The sequence below is a fragment of the Leptodactylus fuscus genome, chromosome 3 (genome assembly GCF_031893055.1).
Source record: "Leptodactylus fuscus isolate aLepFus1 chromosome 3, aLepFus1.hap2, whole genome shotgun sequence".
Taxonomy (NCBI): Eukaryota; Metazoa; Chordata; class Amphibia; order Anura; family Leptodactylidae; genus Leptodactylus; species Leptodactylus fuscus.
Genome location: NC_134267.1, coordinates 228,152,379 through 228,173,049, shown reverse-complemented (window position 1 = coordinate 228,173,049; position 20,671 = coordinate 228,152,379). Strand labels below are relative to the sequence as shown.

Here is a 20,671-nt window from a genome sequence, read left to right as displayed (position 1 = left end):
TGTCCACAATGTATAACATAAATTTATAACACATGCAAGTAAAAACTATTCTACTACTGCAGAATATTAAAAGATTGTGAGTCCAACATACGTCCCACCGCTGACACCCATTCTTATTAGGCGTAGATAGGTCTTGTGAAGACCACTATTTCCACTATGTGATCCAATAAAAAATTCATAGGTATCGCATGCCCTAGCTACGTGATATGGCACAAATTTCAAAAGGTTTGGGGGAATTTGTAGACCCCAATGCAGGAGTAAGATCTAGTTTAGCTCCTGGTGGTGCCTTAAATGTGAAATGTTGCAGAAGAGATGTAAAAAACAGAAAGAGCTCCATTTTAGCCAAGATTTCTCCAGCACAGCTTCTTTTACCTAAAATAATAATGACTGAAGTCAATAAAATGAGCAATGAGACTATAGAATTTCATTCAGTAACATTCTAAAATAATATCTGACCAATAGTACTGGTCTCCTCATACACATCAGAGGTCCATTTTGGCGTCTTTGCACCCTTTATGGTTATCCAAATTTTCATAACATCAATGAGTCCCTTGCCCCAAACATGCCCATAACAACTTTATTAGGAATGAGGAGCTATTGTGAGATCTGAGAAGGTGATAAAATAGTGTATATACTCGAGTATAAGCCGACCCGACTATAAGCCGAGGCCCCTAATGTTACCACAAAAAACTGGGAAAACTTATGACTCAAGTATAAGCTGGGGGAGGGGGGGGGGAATGCAGCAGCTACTGGAAAATTTCAAAAATTAAAATGGGGTTAAGGGGATACTGTCACTCCTTAGGGAGAGACCACCATATAGGTGTGTGGAGACTTATTAAGCCTTTAGCACTCCACTTCACAAAGGACCATGGGAAGAATATGAAAATCTGTCTTCCATGATGTAATTAGGAAGTCAGCTGCTGCCTTAGTGTTGCAAACCAATAGAGGGTTGAGCATGATGCGAAAGGGAGCAGCCTTTATTGGGTTATTTCACTAGAGTTCTGTCTTCCTAACTACATCAGGGAAGACAGGCTTGCACATTCCAGTGAGCGCCCTCTATTGGTTTGCAACACTGAGGCAGCAGCAGCTGACTTCCCAATTACATCATGGAAGACAGATTTGCATATTGTTCCAAAAATTTAAATGGTCGAGTTTTTGGGTGCAGTAGTTGCTGGGGAAGGGGAGGGGGTGTTTTAGTTGTCTGTCTGCCCCTTCCCTGAGCTTGAGGACCGTTTTTTTTTTTCCCCACTTAGAATTCAGCCTCACTGACTATAGGGGATCTGCAGTGCTCCTATTAACCCCTTCCTGACGGAACAGGAGCAGATATATTCAGTAGACACAGGGATACCTAATATGTATGTGTTTCACAGTCATTTTCTACTTTTATATGTATTCTAGGGAAGGAGGGATTTAGAACTTTTATTTATTTTATTTTTTTAAAAAGCTTCCTTTTTATTTCACTATTTTATGGGAGATCCTATACATTACTATTGCGGCTGGTCATAGACCCCCCCCCCAATAAAAAAAAAAATATATATATATATATATATATATATATATATATATATATATATATATATTTTTTTTTTTTTATTTCTCTTTTTTTTTGCTTGACTCGAGTATAAGCTGAGTGGGGCTTTTTCAGCAACAAACAGTGCATCTGTGGTTATCCAGAGAGAGAGACCACTTAGAAGTACCCCTCAATTTAGGATAATATACTATATGAGGGTCCCATTTATTGAGTACTCCCCTCTATTAACTCAGAAATGTATTGCCCATTCACTACATGATCTTTCCTAGGTTAGGATTATTTACTATGAAAATTACCTATAGAAAAGGGTATGAAGGCCTCGTTCTTTTTGAAATTTCCTTCTGAATCGAGAAAATGTTCTGGATAAAACTCGTCTGCTTTCTCAAAATATTCCTTGTCTTTATGTATAGAATGTAGTACTGGAAGGATAATGGTTCCCTGGGGTGGGAGAAAGTACACATTATTGAAAAATAGATACAATGTGTATGCTGTTTTTTACCTTAAGATGCCAAAACACCTTCAATACCTGTCAGATGCAGTTGATCCGGCAAACAGCTATTCCTTTTGACTTTCCCATGCACCCACATGCCTAGATCAGTTTATTCATGGATCAGTAATTGAGGACATAGTGCTCACCTTTGGAATAAAATATCCTCTGAATGTAACATCTTGAGAAGCCACGTGTGGCACAGTAGTCGGTGCAATATCTCCAAAACGTTGAATTTCATGAATGACGGCGTCTGTATATGGCATTTGTTTCCTATGCTCCATTTGAGGTTGGGCCGAACCAATTAGTTTGTCAATTTCATTTTGCACTTTTTCTGCAAGACAGAAATATTGAATACTTAGTGAATGTAGGCTGCCTATTAGAGATGAGCGAGTAGTACTCGATCGAGTAGGTATTCGATCGAATACTACGGTATTCAAAATACTCGTACTCGATCGAATACTACTCGCTATTCGAATGAAAAAGTTTGATGCAGAACCAGCATTGATTGGCCGAATGCTATACAGTCGGCCAATCAACGCTGGTTCTTCTCCTGCCTTTAGAAGTCTTCTCCGTGCAGCTTCATTCTAACTCAAAGGAGAAACATGCCCCAGATGGGCGAGGCATGGATCCGGGCTTGTGGTGCGCTGAGGCCTCGCCAGTATTTACCTACCACAATACCATACATTTGTGCAATGACTGTGTTTGGTCTCACAGCCCAGCCCATTCACTTGGATAGGATCAAGCTGTGATCGTATCAATATAACCAATAAATGTGACATCACATGGCTTGAAAAGCAGACTTGGCTTTCAGGGCAACCAGCTAATCCATGGTTGTCTTGGGTATAGACCAACAGAAATATTGGATTTATCACTGATCTTGGGGATGGGTCATCAATTCAAAAGTCTTGGAGAACCCCAATAAATTTAGTTAACTTGCCAGATGTTCAAATACAGTCCTATGAAAAAGTTTGGGCACCCCTATTAATCTTAATCATTTTTAGTTCTAAATATTTTGGTGTTTGCAGCAGCCATTTCAGTTTGATATATCTAATAACTGATGGACACAGTAATATTTCAGTATTGAAATGAGGTTTATTGTACTAACAGAAAATGTGCAATATGCATTAAACCAAAATTTGACCGGTGCAAAAGTATGGGCACCTCAACAGAAAAGTGACATTAATATTTAGTAGATCCTCCTTTTGCAAAGATAACAGCCTCTAGTCGCTTCCTGTAGATTTTAATCAGTTCCTGGATCCTGGATGAAGGTATTTTGGACAAACAATTCAAGTTCAGTTAAGTTAGATGGTCGCCGAGCATGGACAGCCCGCTTCAAATCATCCCACAGATGTTCAATGATATTCAGGTCTGGGGACTGGGATGGCCATTCCAGAACATTGTAATTGTTCCTCTGCATGAATGCCTGAGGATTTGGAGCGGTGTTTTGGATCATTGTCTTGCTGAAATATCCATCCCCGGCGTAAGTTCAACTTCGTCACTGATTCTTGAACATTATTCTCAAGAATCTGCTGATACTGAGTGGAATCCATGCGACTCTCAACTTTAACAAGATTCCCGGTGCCGGCATTGGCCACACAGCCCCAAAGCATGATGGAACCTCCACCAAATTTTACAGTGGGTAGCATGTGTTTTTCTTGGAATGCTGTTTCTTTTTGGACGCCATGCATAACGCCTTTTTTTATAACCAAACAACTCAATTTTTGTTTCCAAAATGAAGCTGCCTTGTCCAAATGTGCTTTTTCATACCTCAGGCAACTCTATTTGTGGCGTACGTGCAGAAACGGCTTCTTTCTCATCACTCTCCCATACAGCTTCTATTTGTGCAAAGTGCGCTGTATAGTTGACCGATGCACAGTGACACCATCTGCAGCAAGATGATGCTGCAGCTCTTTGGAGGTGGTCTGTGGATTGTCCTTGACTGTTCTCACCATTCTTCTTCTCTGCCTTTCTGATATTTTTCTTGGCCTGCCACTTCTTGGCTTAACAAGAACTGTCCCTGTGGTCTTCCATTTCCTTACTATGTTCCTCACAGTGGAAACTGACAGGTTAAATCTCTGAGACAACGTTTTGTATCCTTCCCCTGAACAACTATGTTGAACAATCTTTGTTTTCAGATCATTTGAGAGTTGTTTTGAGTAGCCCATGATGCCACTCTTCAGAGGAGATTCAAATAGGAGAACAACTTGCAATTGGCCACCTTAAATACCTTTTCTTATGATTGGATACATCTGGTTATGAAGGTCAAAGCTCACTGAGGTTACAAAACCAATTTTGTGCTTCAGTAAGTCAGTAAAAAGTAGTTAGGGGAATTCAAATCAATAAAATGATAAGGGTGCCCATACTTTCGCACCGGTCAAATTTTGGTTTAATGCATATTGCGCATTTTCTGTTAGTACAATAAACCTCATTTCAATCCTGAAATATTACTGTGTCCATCAGTTATTAGATATATCAAACTGAAATGGCTGCTGCAAACACCAAAATATTTAGAACAAAAAATGATTAAGATTAATAGGGGTGCCCAAACTTTTTCATAGGACTGTAAATGGCTCCCTACGTAATCTATTACGTAGAGAGGGACCTTATACTCTGTTGTTTTTCAATAGGACATATGGACATTCTCTTTAACCAATTGTGTTTTTATTGTCTTACGTTGGATTTCTGGGTATTTTGTCATTAGCAGAAGACTCCATCTCAATGTGGTTGATGTGGTCTCCATCCCCGCACCAAACAGATCTCCTACAAGCACCGTCAGGTTCTCATTGTGGAAATACTCAGTGGATTCTTGTTTTCCCTGTTAAAAATAAAATATATGTATCCTATCATCATGTTGGAACCACAAAGATAGATTCAGTGGGAAAATTTATTAGAGCTACTTGTCTGATTCAAAAGTGGAACACAAAAAGTGGGCAGTGCAGGGCGGGGGTCATATATGACCGATTTTACACCACTTATACAAGTACTCCTGGTGTCATGTGAAAGCTGAGAATTTCACCGATATTTCAGCTCTAGCAGGAACCAAGGAGAAATCACTTGTTGGGAATATGACTTTTATATGATGCTGCTGAGATCCTACTAATATTACAAATGTGAAAGTTTGTGTGTTTGGATGTCTGGATGTTTGTTCCATGAATGAATGGATTTGGCTGCAATTTGAAACATAGATACATTGGGATCCGGATTGAAACATAGGCTAACTCACTTTTCCACTACACTCCCGGGCTGCGCGATCGCTACCAGCAAATTACCATTCCGCTGAAACTGAAGGACCTGAAACGACGTCAACCCAAGTCGTTGAACCGCCGCCCAATTGGCTGGCATTGGTGCGTGGGCCCGGCTGCAAGCTGAAGAAAATGGCGGCGCTCACACGCTTGCGAGAGCAGCCGACATGCAGTCTTACTTACAAGACAAGCGGACAGGCAGCCACGCAAGTAGAGCATCAACATGACATTTTAGTAAGTCCATTGCCTTGCATGGGGAGAGCTGCGGCCTGGCACAGTATGTCCCCCATATGCTGGGACCTCCATACACCGGCATACGCTTCACTGTAGCAGTACCTTGACACTATGCAGCAGAGCATGGAGGCCTGGGGCCACAGACAGTGGGTGGGGGGCCTGTGGGGGTCCCCCAAGGGGGATGCGGGAGGGGGGTCCTGGGGGGTGAGCAGGGGGTGCCGTGGGAGGGGAGTCTGGGAGGAGGTGCTGCGGGAGGAGGGGGGCGTGGATGCCACGGGAGGGGGACCTGTGGAAAAGGAAGGTGGAGAGAGGCAGGGGCGCCATGGGAAAGGAGGGTGCTACGGGAGTGGGGGGGGGGGGGCGGGGGTACCACGGGGGTGCACACAGCGGATCCTAACCAGAAGCAATTGCCTAAATGTATGCGGCTCCACGCCAGCGCCAACCCACAGACAAAGTCACGGGCAGAAGCTAGTCTGTAATATTGGTGGGATATGAAAACTGAGACTTTACATACCCCTACCCAGTCAAATTACAAAAAGGTTCAGCACAACAGTAAAAAAAAAAAAAAAAATGCGATAATCAAACCATATGCAACTGTGTACAGCATATACCAAATACTAGATATCACCTATATTTTTAAATATGATTTTGTTTTCAATTTCATGCAGAGTTTAAAAGTCATCATTAGGGTTGAGCCGATCTTGAGATTTCAGGATAGATTTCAAAATCCGATTTCCAATTATTTTCCACCCGATCCCGATTGTGAAATTTGCTCGATCGCCTATCGGGATTCGATCTTTCCCGATCCCGAAGTCAATGCTTCTCTATGGGAAAAGTCACTTCTGGGGTTGAGCCGATCTTGAAATTTCAAAATCCGATTTCCGATCATTTTCCAGCTGATCCTGATCATGAAATTTGCATCCGATCTTTGCTGATCCCGATCGCTCAACCCTAGTCATCATACAGTTTTAATGGCTGCACCAACCATAAATGTTTAGACATTCTTCGTACCTCTTGTTGCTTAGCTAAGAAGGCATCGACAAGGTTTCTCTGGTCATTCACATCCAGTTCCTTCTTGTATTTTGTGAATGTAGCTCTGATAAAACTATGAAACTCTCTAAGGTTTTCAAAAACAGTTTGGTGAGGTCCTGGGAGTCGGTCCATCAGGGAGGGAAAACTGTTGTATAGCTGAAAAATAGGAAATATTTTTTACTGTATAGTGAAATATGGAAAATTCTTTGACATAAGTAAGGATCACTGGATTAGATATCTGATCATTTTTGCAAATTTCCCGTTTGGCTCCATATATCTCAAGATGTATGGTGTGATACATCTTGATAGAAAAAAAAACATTATTTTGTGATATTCTATTAGGAGACGTCTACCCTACATTTATCTGTACAGTCTGTGGATTGCAGCTTGTCTCAACATTGGGGCAGATTTATTAATTCAGTCTAAAACATAAACAATAGGGTTGCGATAAGTCCTCATATGGCCATGTCAACAGAGAATTTAAAAAAGTTATGAATTTTAGAGGACAGAGATAGAAAATATAAAAAATGTTACCAAAATAGATTACTTGGACAAAAAAAATACCTTACCCTGACCCATGGGTTTCCTAGGAGTCTGATATTTTCATGAACCAAACCCATAAGCCTCAGTATGGTCGGATCCTCATAGTCAAATCTTTTACTGAGCAGTATGGCCACAATGATATTGGTTACGGCAGCATTTATACTGGTGAAATTACTAAAGGGATTTCCTGAAAAAAGGGAAGGAAGGGTAGATTTAGGAATGGTCAAGGAGACAACAGTCAGAGAGTCCAGTGGAAATGAAGGTAATGGGTGAGAAAGGCTGATGCAGTAGGGCAATATGTATAATATAGATAACACAAACATTAGAACGTAATAACCAGTATAAAGTATATAGGGGAAAGGAGAGAGCATTAAGGCGAGGAAGAGGTCCTAGTAGGAGGAATATAAAAGGAGGTCTGAAAAGAGGGAGGGTAGTATAAGTCATTTCATAGTTGCCACACTTTCTGATGGGCAGTGTCATCTGGTCCAAGAGCCTCAACCAGGTCTTTCCTCTCCCAAATGTGCTGGACCTCCTGGAGTCTGATATAGATGGGAGAGTACTGGTTTTCCATTCCATCGGCAGGAGATGATCGACCTGGCCGCTATCAACAATAGGCCAACTAGTTTGCGAACATGTTTCAGAATTTTTCGAGAAAAGAGTGAGAGGAGGAGCAGGGCTGGGTCATTCTCTAGTATCATCCTAGTAATTTCCAGCAGACATGCAGCACCGTACCCTGTCCTGAGGAGCAACACCAGCAGAGATTAGGGATCTTTTAATACCATTCTTGAAGAGAACATGTCATGATAGACTGACTGTTAGGACAATGCGGCAGATGCAGCCAGGGGGCTGGGTCGCAGCCCGTTCCTCTGTTATGGTGCCATAACACACTGTCATTCCCTCCTTGCTGCTGGGAGTCCAGCATAGCAGGGGTTAATTCCCTTGCAGCCTTTTTGAGTGGTCAGTGTGCTGAATGACAGTGGTGTCAGTCTATGAGCACCTGTCTTGGGCACCTGGGCTGGCTGTTCAGGCTCGCCTTCCCTCCATTTAAGGAGGCAGGTTTGGCAGCCCGGTGTTCTAGCATCAATTCCAAATGGTGCACTTCTGTGCAAGACATTAGTTTTGGCAGCAAGCTTAGGTAGGTAGTGAGAATCTCCACTCTTAGAATTGTGGGAATCTCCACCCTTAGATAGAATTGTGGGAATCTCCTCCCTTAATCAGGATGCTAACTATTCTATTCTAGTCTATTGGGAGCACTCAATTGGTGGTGTAACTGTAGGGCCTCATTCACATCAGGATTCCCTGCAATTCAGAGCCCAGTTGGGCTCTGCAGTCTATTGTTTGTTTATTATTTTTTTAAGATAGCCTGCTGACCGTAATATTGACCTATTGCTACTCATTTTTAGGTTAAGCATTAGAGATGAGCGAACAGTGTTCTATCGAACTCATGTTCGATCGGATATTAGGCTGTTCGGCATGTTCGAATCGAATTGAACACCGCGTGGTAAAGTGCGCCATTACTCGATTCCCCTCCCACCTTCCCTGGCGCCTTTTTTGCTCCAATAACAGCGCAGGGTAGGTGGGACAGGAACTACGACACCGGTGACGTTGAAAAAAGTAGGCAAAACCCATTGGCTGCCGAAAACATGTGACCTCTAATTTAAAAGAACAGCGACGCCCAGGTTCGCGTCATTCTGAGCTTGCAATTCACCGAGGACGGAGGTTTCTGTCCAGTTAGCTAGGGGTTAGATTCTGGGTAGGCAGGGACAGGCTAGGATAGGAAGGAGAAGACAACCGACAGCTCTTATAAGAGCTAAATTCCAGGGAGAAGCTTGTCAGTGTAACGTGGCACTGACGGGCTCAATCGCCGCAACCCAGCTTTCCCAGGATCCTGAATGGAATACACTGTCAGTGTATTCCTGTATACTCGATATATACCCCCGATACCCGTTCCAACGGTGTGCCCCCCCACCTTCACCCCAGAAATACCCTGCAAGTCCCCTAGCAATAGAATTGGGGCTATATACACCCACTATTTTTGCTACTGCCATATAGTGCCATTGTCTGACTGGGAATTCAAAGAATATATGGGGGTTACGTGCACCCACAATTTTTGCTACTGCTATACAGTGCCATTGTCTCACTGGGAATTCAAAGAATATATTGGGGTTATGTGCACCCACAATTTTTGCTACTGCTATACAGTGCCATTGTCTGACTGGGAATTCAAAGAATATATGGGGGTTACGTGCACCCACAATTTTTTCTACTGCTATACAGTGCCATTGTCTCACTGGGAATTCAAAGAATATATTGGGGTTATGTGCACCCACAATTTTTACTACTGGTATACAGTGCCATTGTCTCACTGGTAATTCAAAGAATATATTGGGGTTATGTGCACCCACAATTTTTACTACTGGTATATAGTGCCATTGTCTCACTGGTAATTCAAAGAATATATTGGGGTTACGTGCACCCACAATTTTTGCTACTGGTATATAGTGCCATTGTCTGACTGGGAATTCAAAGAATATATGGGGGTTACGTGCACCCACAATTTTTGCTACTGCTATACAGTGCCATTGTCTGACTGGGAATTCAAAGAATATATTGGGGTTACAAATACCCTCATTTCTTGCTACTGCCATATAGTGCCAGTTTCTGACTGGTAATTCAAAGAATATATTGGGGTTACGTGCACCCACAATTTTTGCTACTGGTAGATAGTGCCATTGTATCACTGGGAATTCCACAAATAATTTGGGGATTCATTCACCCTACATCTCAGGCTCTTGCCATATTCACCCAGGTTGTCAGTGCTGCACCAGCTCGTTCCCAGACAGCTCGGCCCGAAAAACACGTTACCTATATAGAGGATTTGGACAATGAAGACAACATGTTCTAAATCTAATGTCTGCACCTTCTCCAGAATTAAAATAAAGGCAGCGTTTAACTTTCAAATAGCACTGCACAAAGGAAGAGCTTATCAGCTTGTCTCATGACATGCTACTGAAAAGTGTCATTTGTGTATCTTAATGTAAATATAGTTGTATAAGCTTTTTGGGTTTTAGGCACTGCCAAGTTATTTATTACCACCCGCTCCCTTATAATGATGATGACGCCAAAGTCACTGTGGGTGTTCAGAGCTCACAGCTTTGGTTGACATTTGTCTTGCTCTCTGTCGGTACCAGCTGTCTTTTTGGATACCGTAAAGTTATGTTGACTTTATTAACAGCTATAGAAGCTTTAGCCAGGTTGTGACGGTGTGTAACCCTAACAACACTAAGTGGGATACACATTAATAGTCAGTCTATGTACGCTAAACGTATCACTGAAGTATTTTTTTTTCCCTCTCCCCTAATATAAGAAAGGAACAGACATTAGACCTAGACCGGGGTTCGAGGCTTGTAAAAATCCAGTATTTGTTCTTCATGATGTGAAATATGTGTTGAAAAGCAACCCAAGATGAAGTCAGCCATGTGTGCCAGTGTGTTACTTGGCATGCCTTTGCTCGCCCCAACTGTAAGGGTCACTCTCCATTTCCTCCATTTTCCACTCCCCTTCACACCATTTGTGGTGAAGCAATGGGATGCACTGAAGTGCACCCTCTAGCCTCGTGTGGGATAGGGACATCAGATGCCACTCCAACCCCCTCGTCTTCCTCCGCCAGACAACGGTGCGAAGATGAGAGGAATGTGCGCTGAATGTTTTCTTTGACCTGTATATCAGGCACAATGGTGTAGGTTTCAAAGAAACATGGCACCAACAAGTTGGAAAACGTGGGCCATGCGTGGACCGTGTTTGAGTCTGGCAAGCTCCAGATCTGCTACCAGGTTCCAGCCATTATCACAGGCGCAAAAATGCCAGGCCCCAGGTGTAGCAGGGAAAAAAAAATGCCATCTCAGCCAGGATGGCATCCCTGACCTCGGAGGCACTGTGCTGTCTGTCCCCCAAGCTGATCAGTTTCAGCACGGCCTGCTGACATCTCCCCATGCCAGTGTTACAGTGTTTTCCGCTAGTAGCTGGGGTGGAGGTTGCAGCTTCGTAGGGTTTCAGTCTACTCCTGCCATGAATTTTGGCCTGGGAGAGGAGATAGGCCACCCCAGTTTGCACCCGGGGAACAGACTCCACCACATTCACCCTGCCTGTCATTAAAGATAAGCACTGCAGCATCCCTGACCACAGGCGCTTGTCCATGTGTCGGTGGTCAAGTGGACCTTGCAGCAAAGCGCAGAGCTCTGGGCCCGACTGATGTTATGGGACACATGCAGGCGCAAGGCAGAGACAGCACACCAAGAGAAGTAGTAACGGCTAGGCCCAGCATAGGGAGGTGCCCCAGCTGCCATCTGCTGACGGAAGGCCTGGGTCTCCAGAAGCATAAACAAACACCAACATCTCCAGGGCCAGCAGTTTATCGATGAGGCTGTTAAAGGCTTGGGCATGGGGGTGGGTTGTGTTGTACTTCTGCCTGCAATGAAAAGCTTGGGAAATGTGGAGTGGCTGGGAAGAGGCGCATGATGGTGCAGGCCAAAAGGGCGCATGAGGGTGAACTCCCCAATGTGTCAGAGATAGGTGTGTAGGTGTCCTTGCATCATATACTTGCACCATATTTGGCTTTGGAAGTTAATTTTGTGCCAAAAAGTGGTTAAGACAGCGATCCCACAGCTACTCCCGTTACACTGTCTATTGAAGTTACCATCTGTGGAAGTGGACCACCATTTCTAAGATCTCAAAGGAAGCAGGCAAGAGATGTGCAGTTCAGAAAAAAAGATGAGAAAATAAGTGTAGGCTGTAGAGCACAGAGGGATCGGAGAGGACAGAGCTGGTGTCGGCCAGGTATTCCCACAACATGCGCCTATACTTGTCCCTCCTGGTGACACTAGGCCCCTGAGTGGCAGTAATTTGTCCAGGGGGGCCATTAACGTGTTCCAGACCTAGGAATAAGTCTTCCAACAGGGTAGAGTTTTGCATGCCTTTGCTTCTACCCAGTTTTTGCTGCTTAGCTTCCCTCCACATCTACACTGCTTTCACCCCTAAACATCACCCCAGTTTATGCCTTTGCTTCTACCCTGTTTTTTTTTTGTTGAATTAGCTTCCCTCCACATCTACACTGCTTTAGCCCCTAAACATCACCCCAGTTTATGCCTTTGCTTCTACCCTTTTTTTTTTTTGTTGAATTAGCTTCCCTCCACATCTACACTGCTTTAGCCCCTAAACATCACCCCAGTTTATGCCTTTGCTTCTACCCAGGTTTTTTGTTGATTTAGCTTCCCTCTACATCTACACTGCTTTAGCCCCTAGACATCACCCCTGTCCATGTGGGGTCGGTGGCCTCGTCATCCACCAACTCCTCTTCCAATTGCGCACTGCCCCCTTACTGCAAACCGCACATGACCACAGTTTGCCTTGATGGCAACTGTGTCTCATGATCCCCACTTAGGTCCAGACAAGTCGGTGGCGGGTCCAAAACCCCAAAATTGGAAGGAAATGGCAGATGCTGCAGTATTTCTAACACCTGTTCCTGGTGCTCGGGCCTGGTCTGTGTTGTACCCTGCACCCTGCTTAACGCAGCTGCCATATCCGAAGTTGTGCTGAGCGCATGCTAATGTTTCGTGTCCAGTGCAATGGATGGGATGGGATTTCACATAAGTCTGCCACCCATGGCCACTCATGGTTGAGCAACTGAGGGAGTTGACTTTGACGAACCCGAGGGTTTTGGAGTTGGAACTACATCAAAGGTCTGTGCTGCTCACACACTCTGCTCAACACATGATATGTTTAGTGCCAGCAGTGTGGAGACGTCGCACAACAGCCGTTGTTCCAGCAGGTACAGGCGTTGTAGGAGTGCATAGAGGCTAGCAGCGGCAACTATAGACTTTAAAAACTATCCGCACAAGCGCCACACTTTCACCAGTAGCTCAGGAACATTGGGGTACCTTTTTCAAAAGATTAGCAGCAATGAGTTAAAAACATGGCCCAGGCATGGAATATGTTGCAGGCTGCCAAGCTACAGAGCCAATCCCAGGTTACGGCCATTATCACACATGACAACATGCCTGGGCCCAGGTGCAGTGGCAAAAACCACATTGCCGTCTCATCGAGGATGGCATGACTCACTTTGTAGGCAGTGTGCTGTCTGGCCCCCAAGCTGATGAGCTTCAGCACGGCCCGCTGACGTCTCCCCACACCAGTGTTGCAGCGTTTCCAGCTCGTAGCTGGGGTCAATTTAACAGCGGAGGAGGGTGGTGTTTCAGCCCTCCTCCCAGGAATGTTGTGTGGGGAGACAAGTCAGGCCACCACATTTTGCGACCCAGTCCACGCCTCAACTACATTCAACCACTGTGCCCAAATTGAAAGGTAGCGTCCCTGTCCGCATGCACTTGTCCATTCGTAACTGGTCAAATGGAACTTTAGGGCTAAGCGCTGAATTTAGGGACCGCCTCATGTTTGGGGGAAAGTGCTGGTGTGGACGGCACAGTGCGGTGGCGCAGTAGACACTCTGCCCAAAAAGGGCAGAGTGTCCCCCAGCCGGGATTCCAACATCTCCTGGGCCAAATTTCTTGAGATGAGGCCGTTGAAGCCTTGGGCATGTGGGTGGGTTGCGCTGTACTTTAGCATGAAATGAAAGGCTTGGGAGATGGGGAGTTGCTGGGAAGAGGCGCATGATGGCACGGGCAAAAGGAGAAATGGCAGGAAAAGGTGAGGATAAGGGTGAACTCCCCAAAGTGTCAGAGGCAGATGTGGAGGTGTCCTGGCTGCTGGTCTGGACTGCAGCGCCAGCCCTGTCAACAGTGGGAGAGGCAGTGGCCGCCAGGCCAAACGACGATTATCCTGCGCTTGCTCTCACCCACTGAGCCCAGGGCTTGCCTTCCAAATGATGGCACCCGCAAGAGGTGGTGAGATTCCTCTCCGCAGATCTCCGAACCATCTTGGACTTGCAAATTGCACTAAATTTGTCATGTAACTGACATGTATATGATGAGTCTATCCATTGTCTGTTCATTTTGGTGAAAGTCAGCCTGTCAGCTGACAGACAGCTGTGCTTGTCAGTGATGATGCCACCGGCTGCTTGTACCCCCAGTTTTTGCTGCTTAGCTTGCCTCCACATCCACACTGCTTTTGCCCCTACACATCACCCCTATCCATGCCTGTGCCTCTAGCCATAAGTCTGCCACCCATGGAAACTCATGGTGCAGAAAGTGAGGGAGCTGACTCTGAGGAACCCTTGGGTTTTGTAGCTGGTACTCCATCAAAGGTCTCTGCTGCTCACACACCCTGCTGAACATACGGTATCTAGGGTTAGAGCGTGTGGTGACCTCGCACAACAGTAGGTGCTTCAGGCAGATGTAGGCCTTGCTGGAGTGTATTGCGGCTAGCTCCAGGTACTGTAGACTTGGGAAAGTGGGTGTCCAAGTGCCGCACTTTCACCCTTAGCTCAGCTAATTTGGGGTATGTTTTTAAAAATCATTGCACCACTACATTGAACACGTGGGCCAGGCATGGAACGTGTTGGAGGCTGGCAAGCTCCAGAGCCCTCCAACAAGACAAAAAAGCCTGGCCCCAGGGGCAGCGGGGATAAACAAATTGCCATCTCATCCAGGATGGCATCCCTGACCTCAGAGGCAGTGTGCTGTCCGTCTCCCAAGCTGATGAGCTTCAGCCCAGCCTGCTGACGTCTCCCCACACCAGTGTTGCAGCGTTTTCAGCTCGTAGCTGGGGTCAATCTAACAGCGGAGGAGGAGGAGGGTGGTGTTTCAGCCCTCCTCCCAGGAATGTTTTGTGGGGAGACAAGTCAGGAAAATTCTTGAAACGGGACAGTTTTGCATCTTTGCCCTTGCTGCCTATGGACATCCCTTTGCCTCTAGCCACCATTTTCCCTGCTTTGCTTGCCTCCACATCCACACTGATTTTGCCCCTAGACATCACCCCAGTCCATGCCTTAGCTTGTACCCCCAGTTTTTCCTGCTTAGCTTGCCTCCACATCCACACTGCTTTTGCCCCTAGACATCACCCCAGTCCATGCCTTAGCTTGTACCCCCAGTTTTTCCTGCTTAGCTTGCCTCCACATCCACACTGCTTTTGCCCCTAGACATCACCCCAGTCCATGCCTTAGCTTGTACCCCAGTTTTTCCTGCTTAGCTTGCCTCCACATCCACACTGCTTTTGCCCCTAGACATCACCCCAGTCCATGCCTTAGCTTGTACCCCCAGTTTTTCCTGCTTAGCTTGCCTCCACATCCACATTGCTTTTGCCCCTAGACATCACCCCAGTCCATGCCTTAGCTTGTACCCCCAGTTTTTCCTGCTTAGCTTGCCTCCACATCCACACTGCTTTTGCCCCTAGACATCACCCCAGTCCATGCCTTAGCTTGTACCCCCAGTTTTTCCTGCTTAGCTTGCCTCCACATCCACACTGCTTTTGCCCCTAGACATCATCCCTATCCATGCCTCTGCCCCTAGCCATAACTCTGCCACCCCTGGAAACTCATGGTGCAGAAACTTTGGGAGCTGACTTTGAGGAACCCTTGGGTTTTGTAGATGGAACTCCATCAAAGGTCTGTGCAGCTCACACACCCTGCTCAAGATATGGTGTTGTAGGGTTTCAGCGTGTGTGAATGACGGACAACAGCCTGTGTTTGGACAGATGTAGGCCTTGCTAGAGTGTTTTTAGGCTAGCAGCGACTCCTGTGCACTTGCAAAAGTGGGCGCACAAGCGCCGCATTTTCAACAGTAGCTTCGGTACATTTGGGTATGTTTTTAAAAAACTTTGCACCACTAGGTTAGACGTGGGCCAAACATGGAACGTGTTGGAGGCTGGCAAGCTCCAGAGCCGCTACCAGGTTCCAGCCATTATCACAGGCGTAAAAATGCCAGGCCCCAGGTGTAGCAGGGAAAAAAAAATGCCATCTCAGCCAGGATGGCATCCCTGACCTCGGAGGCACTGTGCTGTCTGTCCCCCAAGCTGATGAGCTTCAGCACCGCCTGCTGACGTCTCCCCACACCAGTGTTTTAGCGTTTGCCGCTAGTAGCTGTGGTGGAGGTTGCAGCGTCGTAGGGTTTCAGTCTACTCCTGCCATGAATTTTGGCCTGGGAGAGGAGATAGGCCACCCCAGTTTGCACCCGGGGAACAGACTCCACCACAATCACCCTGCCTGTCATTAAAGATAAGCACTGCAGCATCCCTGACCACAGGCGCTTGTCCAAGTGTCGGTGGTCAAGTGGACCTTGCAGCAAAGCGCGGAACTAAGGGCCCACCTGATGTTGAGTGACACGTGCTGGTGCAAGGCGGGGACGCCACACCGGGAGAAGTTGAGACGGCTAGGGATGGCATAGTGAGGTGCCACAGTTGCCATCAGGTCCGGGAAGGCGGGAGTTTCAACAAGCCGGAACGCCAACCTCTCCTGGGCCAGCAGTTTAGCGATGTTGGCGTTCTAGGCTTGCGTGGGTGGGTGGTTAGCGGTGTATTTCTGCCGGCGCTCCAATGTCTGAGAGATGGTGGGTTGTTGTAAAGAAGCGCCTGATGGTGCCTTTGATGGTGCAGAAGGAGATAAGACAGAAACAGGGGAGGATGAGGGAGAAGTCAACAAAGTGGCGGAGGCAGATGAAGTGATGTCCTGGCTCGTCCTCTGGAGTGCATCGCCAGCACTGTGAGCAGAGGCAGTGGCATGAACGGCGGGCGACGTTTGTCCTGCCGTTGCTGCCTGCCACTGATTCCATTGCTTGGATTCCAAATGACGGTGCATTGAAGTGGTGGACAGGTTGCTCTTCTCAGGGCCCCTACTCGATTTCGAGAGGCAAATTGTGTAGACGACACTATATCTGTCCTCGGCGCATTCCTTGAAAAAACTCTACACCTTCAAGAAACGTGCCCTCGATGGGGGAGTTTTTCTGGGCTGGGTACAAAAGGGAACATCTTCGGACATTCCGGGTCTGGCCTGGCTTCGGCAAAGCAGCTGACCTCTGCCTCTGGACATGTCTCTGCCTCTAGCTACCCTTTTTGGTGCTGCACCTGCCTCAACATCCACACTACTTTCCCAGCTTGACATCTGCCTTGTCCAGGTGGGGTCGGTGTCCTCGTCGTCCACCACCTCCTCTTCCAACTCCTGTCTCGCCTCCTCCTCCTGCACAATGCGCATGTCAACTGGCTGCCCTGACAGCAACTGCGTCTCATCGTCGTCGATGAGGGTGGGTTGCTGGTCATCCGCCACCAAATCGACCGGAGATGGAATGGAAGAGACTCTAGTGTTTGAGCATCTGGACACAGATACTCGTCTGTTAGGTCCGTGGAATCGCGAAATGGAGGGGCAGGTTGCGGTACAGTCAAAGGAAGGGAGAACAGCTCTGGGGAGCAGGGACAGTTGGGGTTATTGTTCTGGGAAGATTGGGAATTTTGGGTGGAAGGAGGACAAGACTGTTGGGTAAGAGGAGGTAGAGGCTGCCTGGCTGGTGGACAATGTGCTTTAAGCGTTATCCGACAGCCATTGCAAGACCTGTTCCTGGTTCTCGGGCCTACTAATCTTTGTACCATTCAGCCTAGTTAATGTGGAACTTTTGTGCAAAGCGCAGAACTTAGGGCCCGCCTGATGTTAAGGGACACACGCTGGTACAAGGCTCAACTCACCCTAAGTGCCAAAAACACTGCTGGTGCAAGGCTCTACTCATGCCAAGGGCCTCAATCTCTGCTGGTAGCTCAGCTTAAGGTCATGTAACTTTGTTTGGAAGGGCTCATGTTAAGGGCTAGAAAAGTGAATTTTGGAAGGTCTTACCACATCACACACACACACACACACACACACTCAAAATGACAGTTAAGGGTGAGGGCTTTTGGAATTCCCATTGCCTATTCCATTTGTGGTTGTCATGGGGAACGTGATTTAAAGGGGTGGTTGTTACTGTTTGTTGAGCTTAAATTGGGGTTTGTGTCCATCCATTTGGGGAGTAAAGAAGGTTTCCAGGTATTTTCCCACTTTGACAGAGGTTTTTTTGAATGTGGAAAGTGTGTAGTTGTTCGGCTGTGATGTTGGGGTAATAGAGGGTCTTTGGTGTGTTAGATGCCCCCAGACATGCTTCCCCTGCTGTCCCAGTGTCATTCCAGAGGTGTTGGCATCATTTCCTGTGGTGTCATAGTGGACTTGGTGACCCTCCAGACACGGATTTGGGTTTCCCCCTTAACGAGTATCTGTTCCCCATAGACTATAATGGGGTTCGAAACCCGTTCGAACACACGAACAGTGAGCGGCTGTTCGAATCGAATTTCGAACCTCGAACATTTTAGTGTTCGCTCATCTCTATTAAGCATTAAAAAATGGTGACGTTTTTAATGTTCCATGTTATATTTAGAAACAAATCGTAAACATCTTGTAATTACAAATATTGCCACTAAGCCTGGCATAATCTGTGACTTTATATTTCTTATAGGTTATCCATGGGCCAGAGACACAATAGTGAGGATTCAACCCTATAGACTCCTATGAGAGTCTATAGGGTCCCTTTGCAGGGCTGGGTTGATATGCTGGGGCTGGTGATAGACTCCATTTAAGGTCCTTCTAATCAAAGACGTGAGAAAAAACTTGATATATTCCTAATGACTGTGTCTCAACCAGGAAACAATGAACCCTAAAGTAAGGATACTTCTATTAATCATAGGTAAGTACATCCTAAGATCAAACACATCCTTTCTGAAATGTACAATGCAGAAGACATCCCACCACTTACCTTCATATGACTTCAGCTTCTGTACTAAGCACTCGGCCTCCTCGATGATCTTGTTTTCGATGGTTTTCTTGCCCATCCCATAGTCTCGTAGAGTAGCGAGTGTAAATCTTCTCATCACTTTCCAGTTCTCTCCATTAGCAAACACAATACCTAAGCAACATATTGGTAGTCGTATGGATTGTACTAGAGAGCTCGTTGACCTTATGGACTAAAAATTGATGACCAATGCTAAGACTTAAAATTTAGGGACAGGTCACTTAAAATCACTTACCATGGCCCTTTTCTGAGTTAGTAAATAAAGGGTTACGTGGTCTGTCAGAGAAAACTTCCGCATGGTTAATAAGAGCGTCTTTGATGGTGTCGTAACCACATAGAATAACCAATTTTCTCATGCCCATCTGAACACTGAAGATTGAGCCGTACGCTTTAGAAAGCTGTGAAGACAAAAATAATTTCAAAATCATTGATTTTTCTTTTTTATGTATAAAGTAGTTTGGGGTCTTGGCAAGAAGAGTAAAAGTTGGCATAATGATACAATATGGTAGATATTTTAGATGGGCGAATCAAGCCAAGTTTGACTCTAATATTCCATTCTTTTTTTTGGATAAAACTAAACAAATGTAGATTGTATTGGATTAACTAAAATGGGGTCTCTTCAGATGGAGTTCCAGGGAAGGTGTAAAAAAATTAAAAAACCTTTCATACACACTTTCCCTTAACTCCTTTGGACCTTCTCACAGCGTTCATCTTTCTTCTGGGGACGTCTGGCACTCAGCTTTGATGTCGCCATTCCAGGATCAATTTTGAGGCCTGTTGTCATTATGCTCAGCATGACCATGACTGCTGGTGTCCCAATTGCAGGCTTCAGCCATTTCCCCTTCAGCCAATGATATCATAAAAGAGTGCCGGACTTCACCAAGAGAATGTCGGACACTGCAGGATGTCCAAAGTGGTAACAGAAGGTGAGTATGATTTCACTTTGATATAACGTCAGTTGTGTTTGCTTTAGAGAGCTAGAAATTGGATAAATAGGTTCTTAGGAGCCCTAAGAGTATTCTACACTGTTTTATAGATAGGTTCCTAGGAGCCCTGACAGTGTTCTACACTATGTTTTATAGATAGGTTCCTAGGAGCCCTGACAGTGTTCTACACTATGTTTTATAGATAGGTTCCTAGGAACCCTGACAGTATTCTACACTATGTTTTATAGATAGGTTCCTAGGATCCCTGACAGTATTCTACACTATGTTTTATAGATAGGTTCCTAGGAGCCCTGACAGTGTTCTACACTATGTTTTATAGATAGGTTCCTAGGATCCCTGACAGTGTTCTACACTATGTTTTATAGATAGGTTCCTAGGAGTCCTGGCAGTGTTCTACACTATGTTTTATAGATAGGTTCCTAGAAGCCCTGACAGTGTTCTACACTATGTTTTATAGATAGGTTCCTAGGAGAGCCTGACAGTGTTCTACACTATGTTTTATAGATAGGTTCCTAGAAACCCTGACGGTATTCTACACTATGTTTTATAGATAGGTTCCTAGGAACTCTGACAGTATTCTACACTGTTTTATAGATAGGTTCCTAGGAGCCCTTACAGTATTATACACTATGTTATATAGATAGGTTCCTAGGAGCCCTGACAGTGTTCTCCACTATGTTTTATAGATATGTTCCTAGGAGCCCTGACAGTATTCTACACTATGTGTTATAGATAGGTTCCTAGGAGCCCTGAGAGTGTTCTACACTATATTTTATAGATAGGTTCCTAGGAGCCCTGAGAGTATTCTACACTATGTTTTATAGATAGGTTCCTAGCAGTCCTGACAGTGTTCTACACTATGTTTTATAGATAGGTTCCTAGGAGCCCTAAGAATGTTCTAC

General features: G+C 45.6%; 1 protein-coding gene across 1 annotated transcript in view; it reads right to left on the bottom strand.

The window, feature by feature from the left end:
- Nucleotides 1-193: 193 nt before the first annotated feature.
- LOC142198283 (cytochrome P450 2C5-like) overlaps nt 194-20,671 on the bottom strand; it is a 38,313-nt gene continuing 17,835 nt past the window's right edge. Inside the window, exons 6-14 of the mRNA XM_075269251.1 lie at nt 19,058-19,220; nt 18,773-18,936; nt 16,316-16,326; nt 7,099-7,234; nt 6,509-6,685; nt 4,695-4,836; nt 2,168-2,352; nt 1,828-1,969; nt 194-372 (exon numbers count right to left, since the gene is read on the bottom strand). Of these exons, the coding sequence (XP_075125352.1) occupies nt 194-372; nt 1,828-1,969; nt 2,168-2,352; nt 4,695-4,836; nt 6,509-6,685; nt 7,099-7,234; nt 16,316-16,326; nt 18,773-18,936; nt 19,058-19,220 (1,299 nt within the window). The remainder of the gene's footprint in view (nt 373-1,827; nt 1,970-2,167; nt 2,353-4,694; nt 4,837-6,508; nt 6,686-7,098; nt 7,235-16,315; nt 16,327-18,772; nt 18,937-19,057; nt 19,221-20,671) is intronic.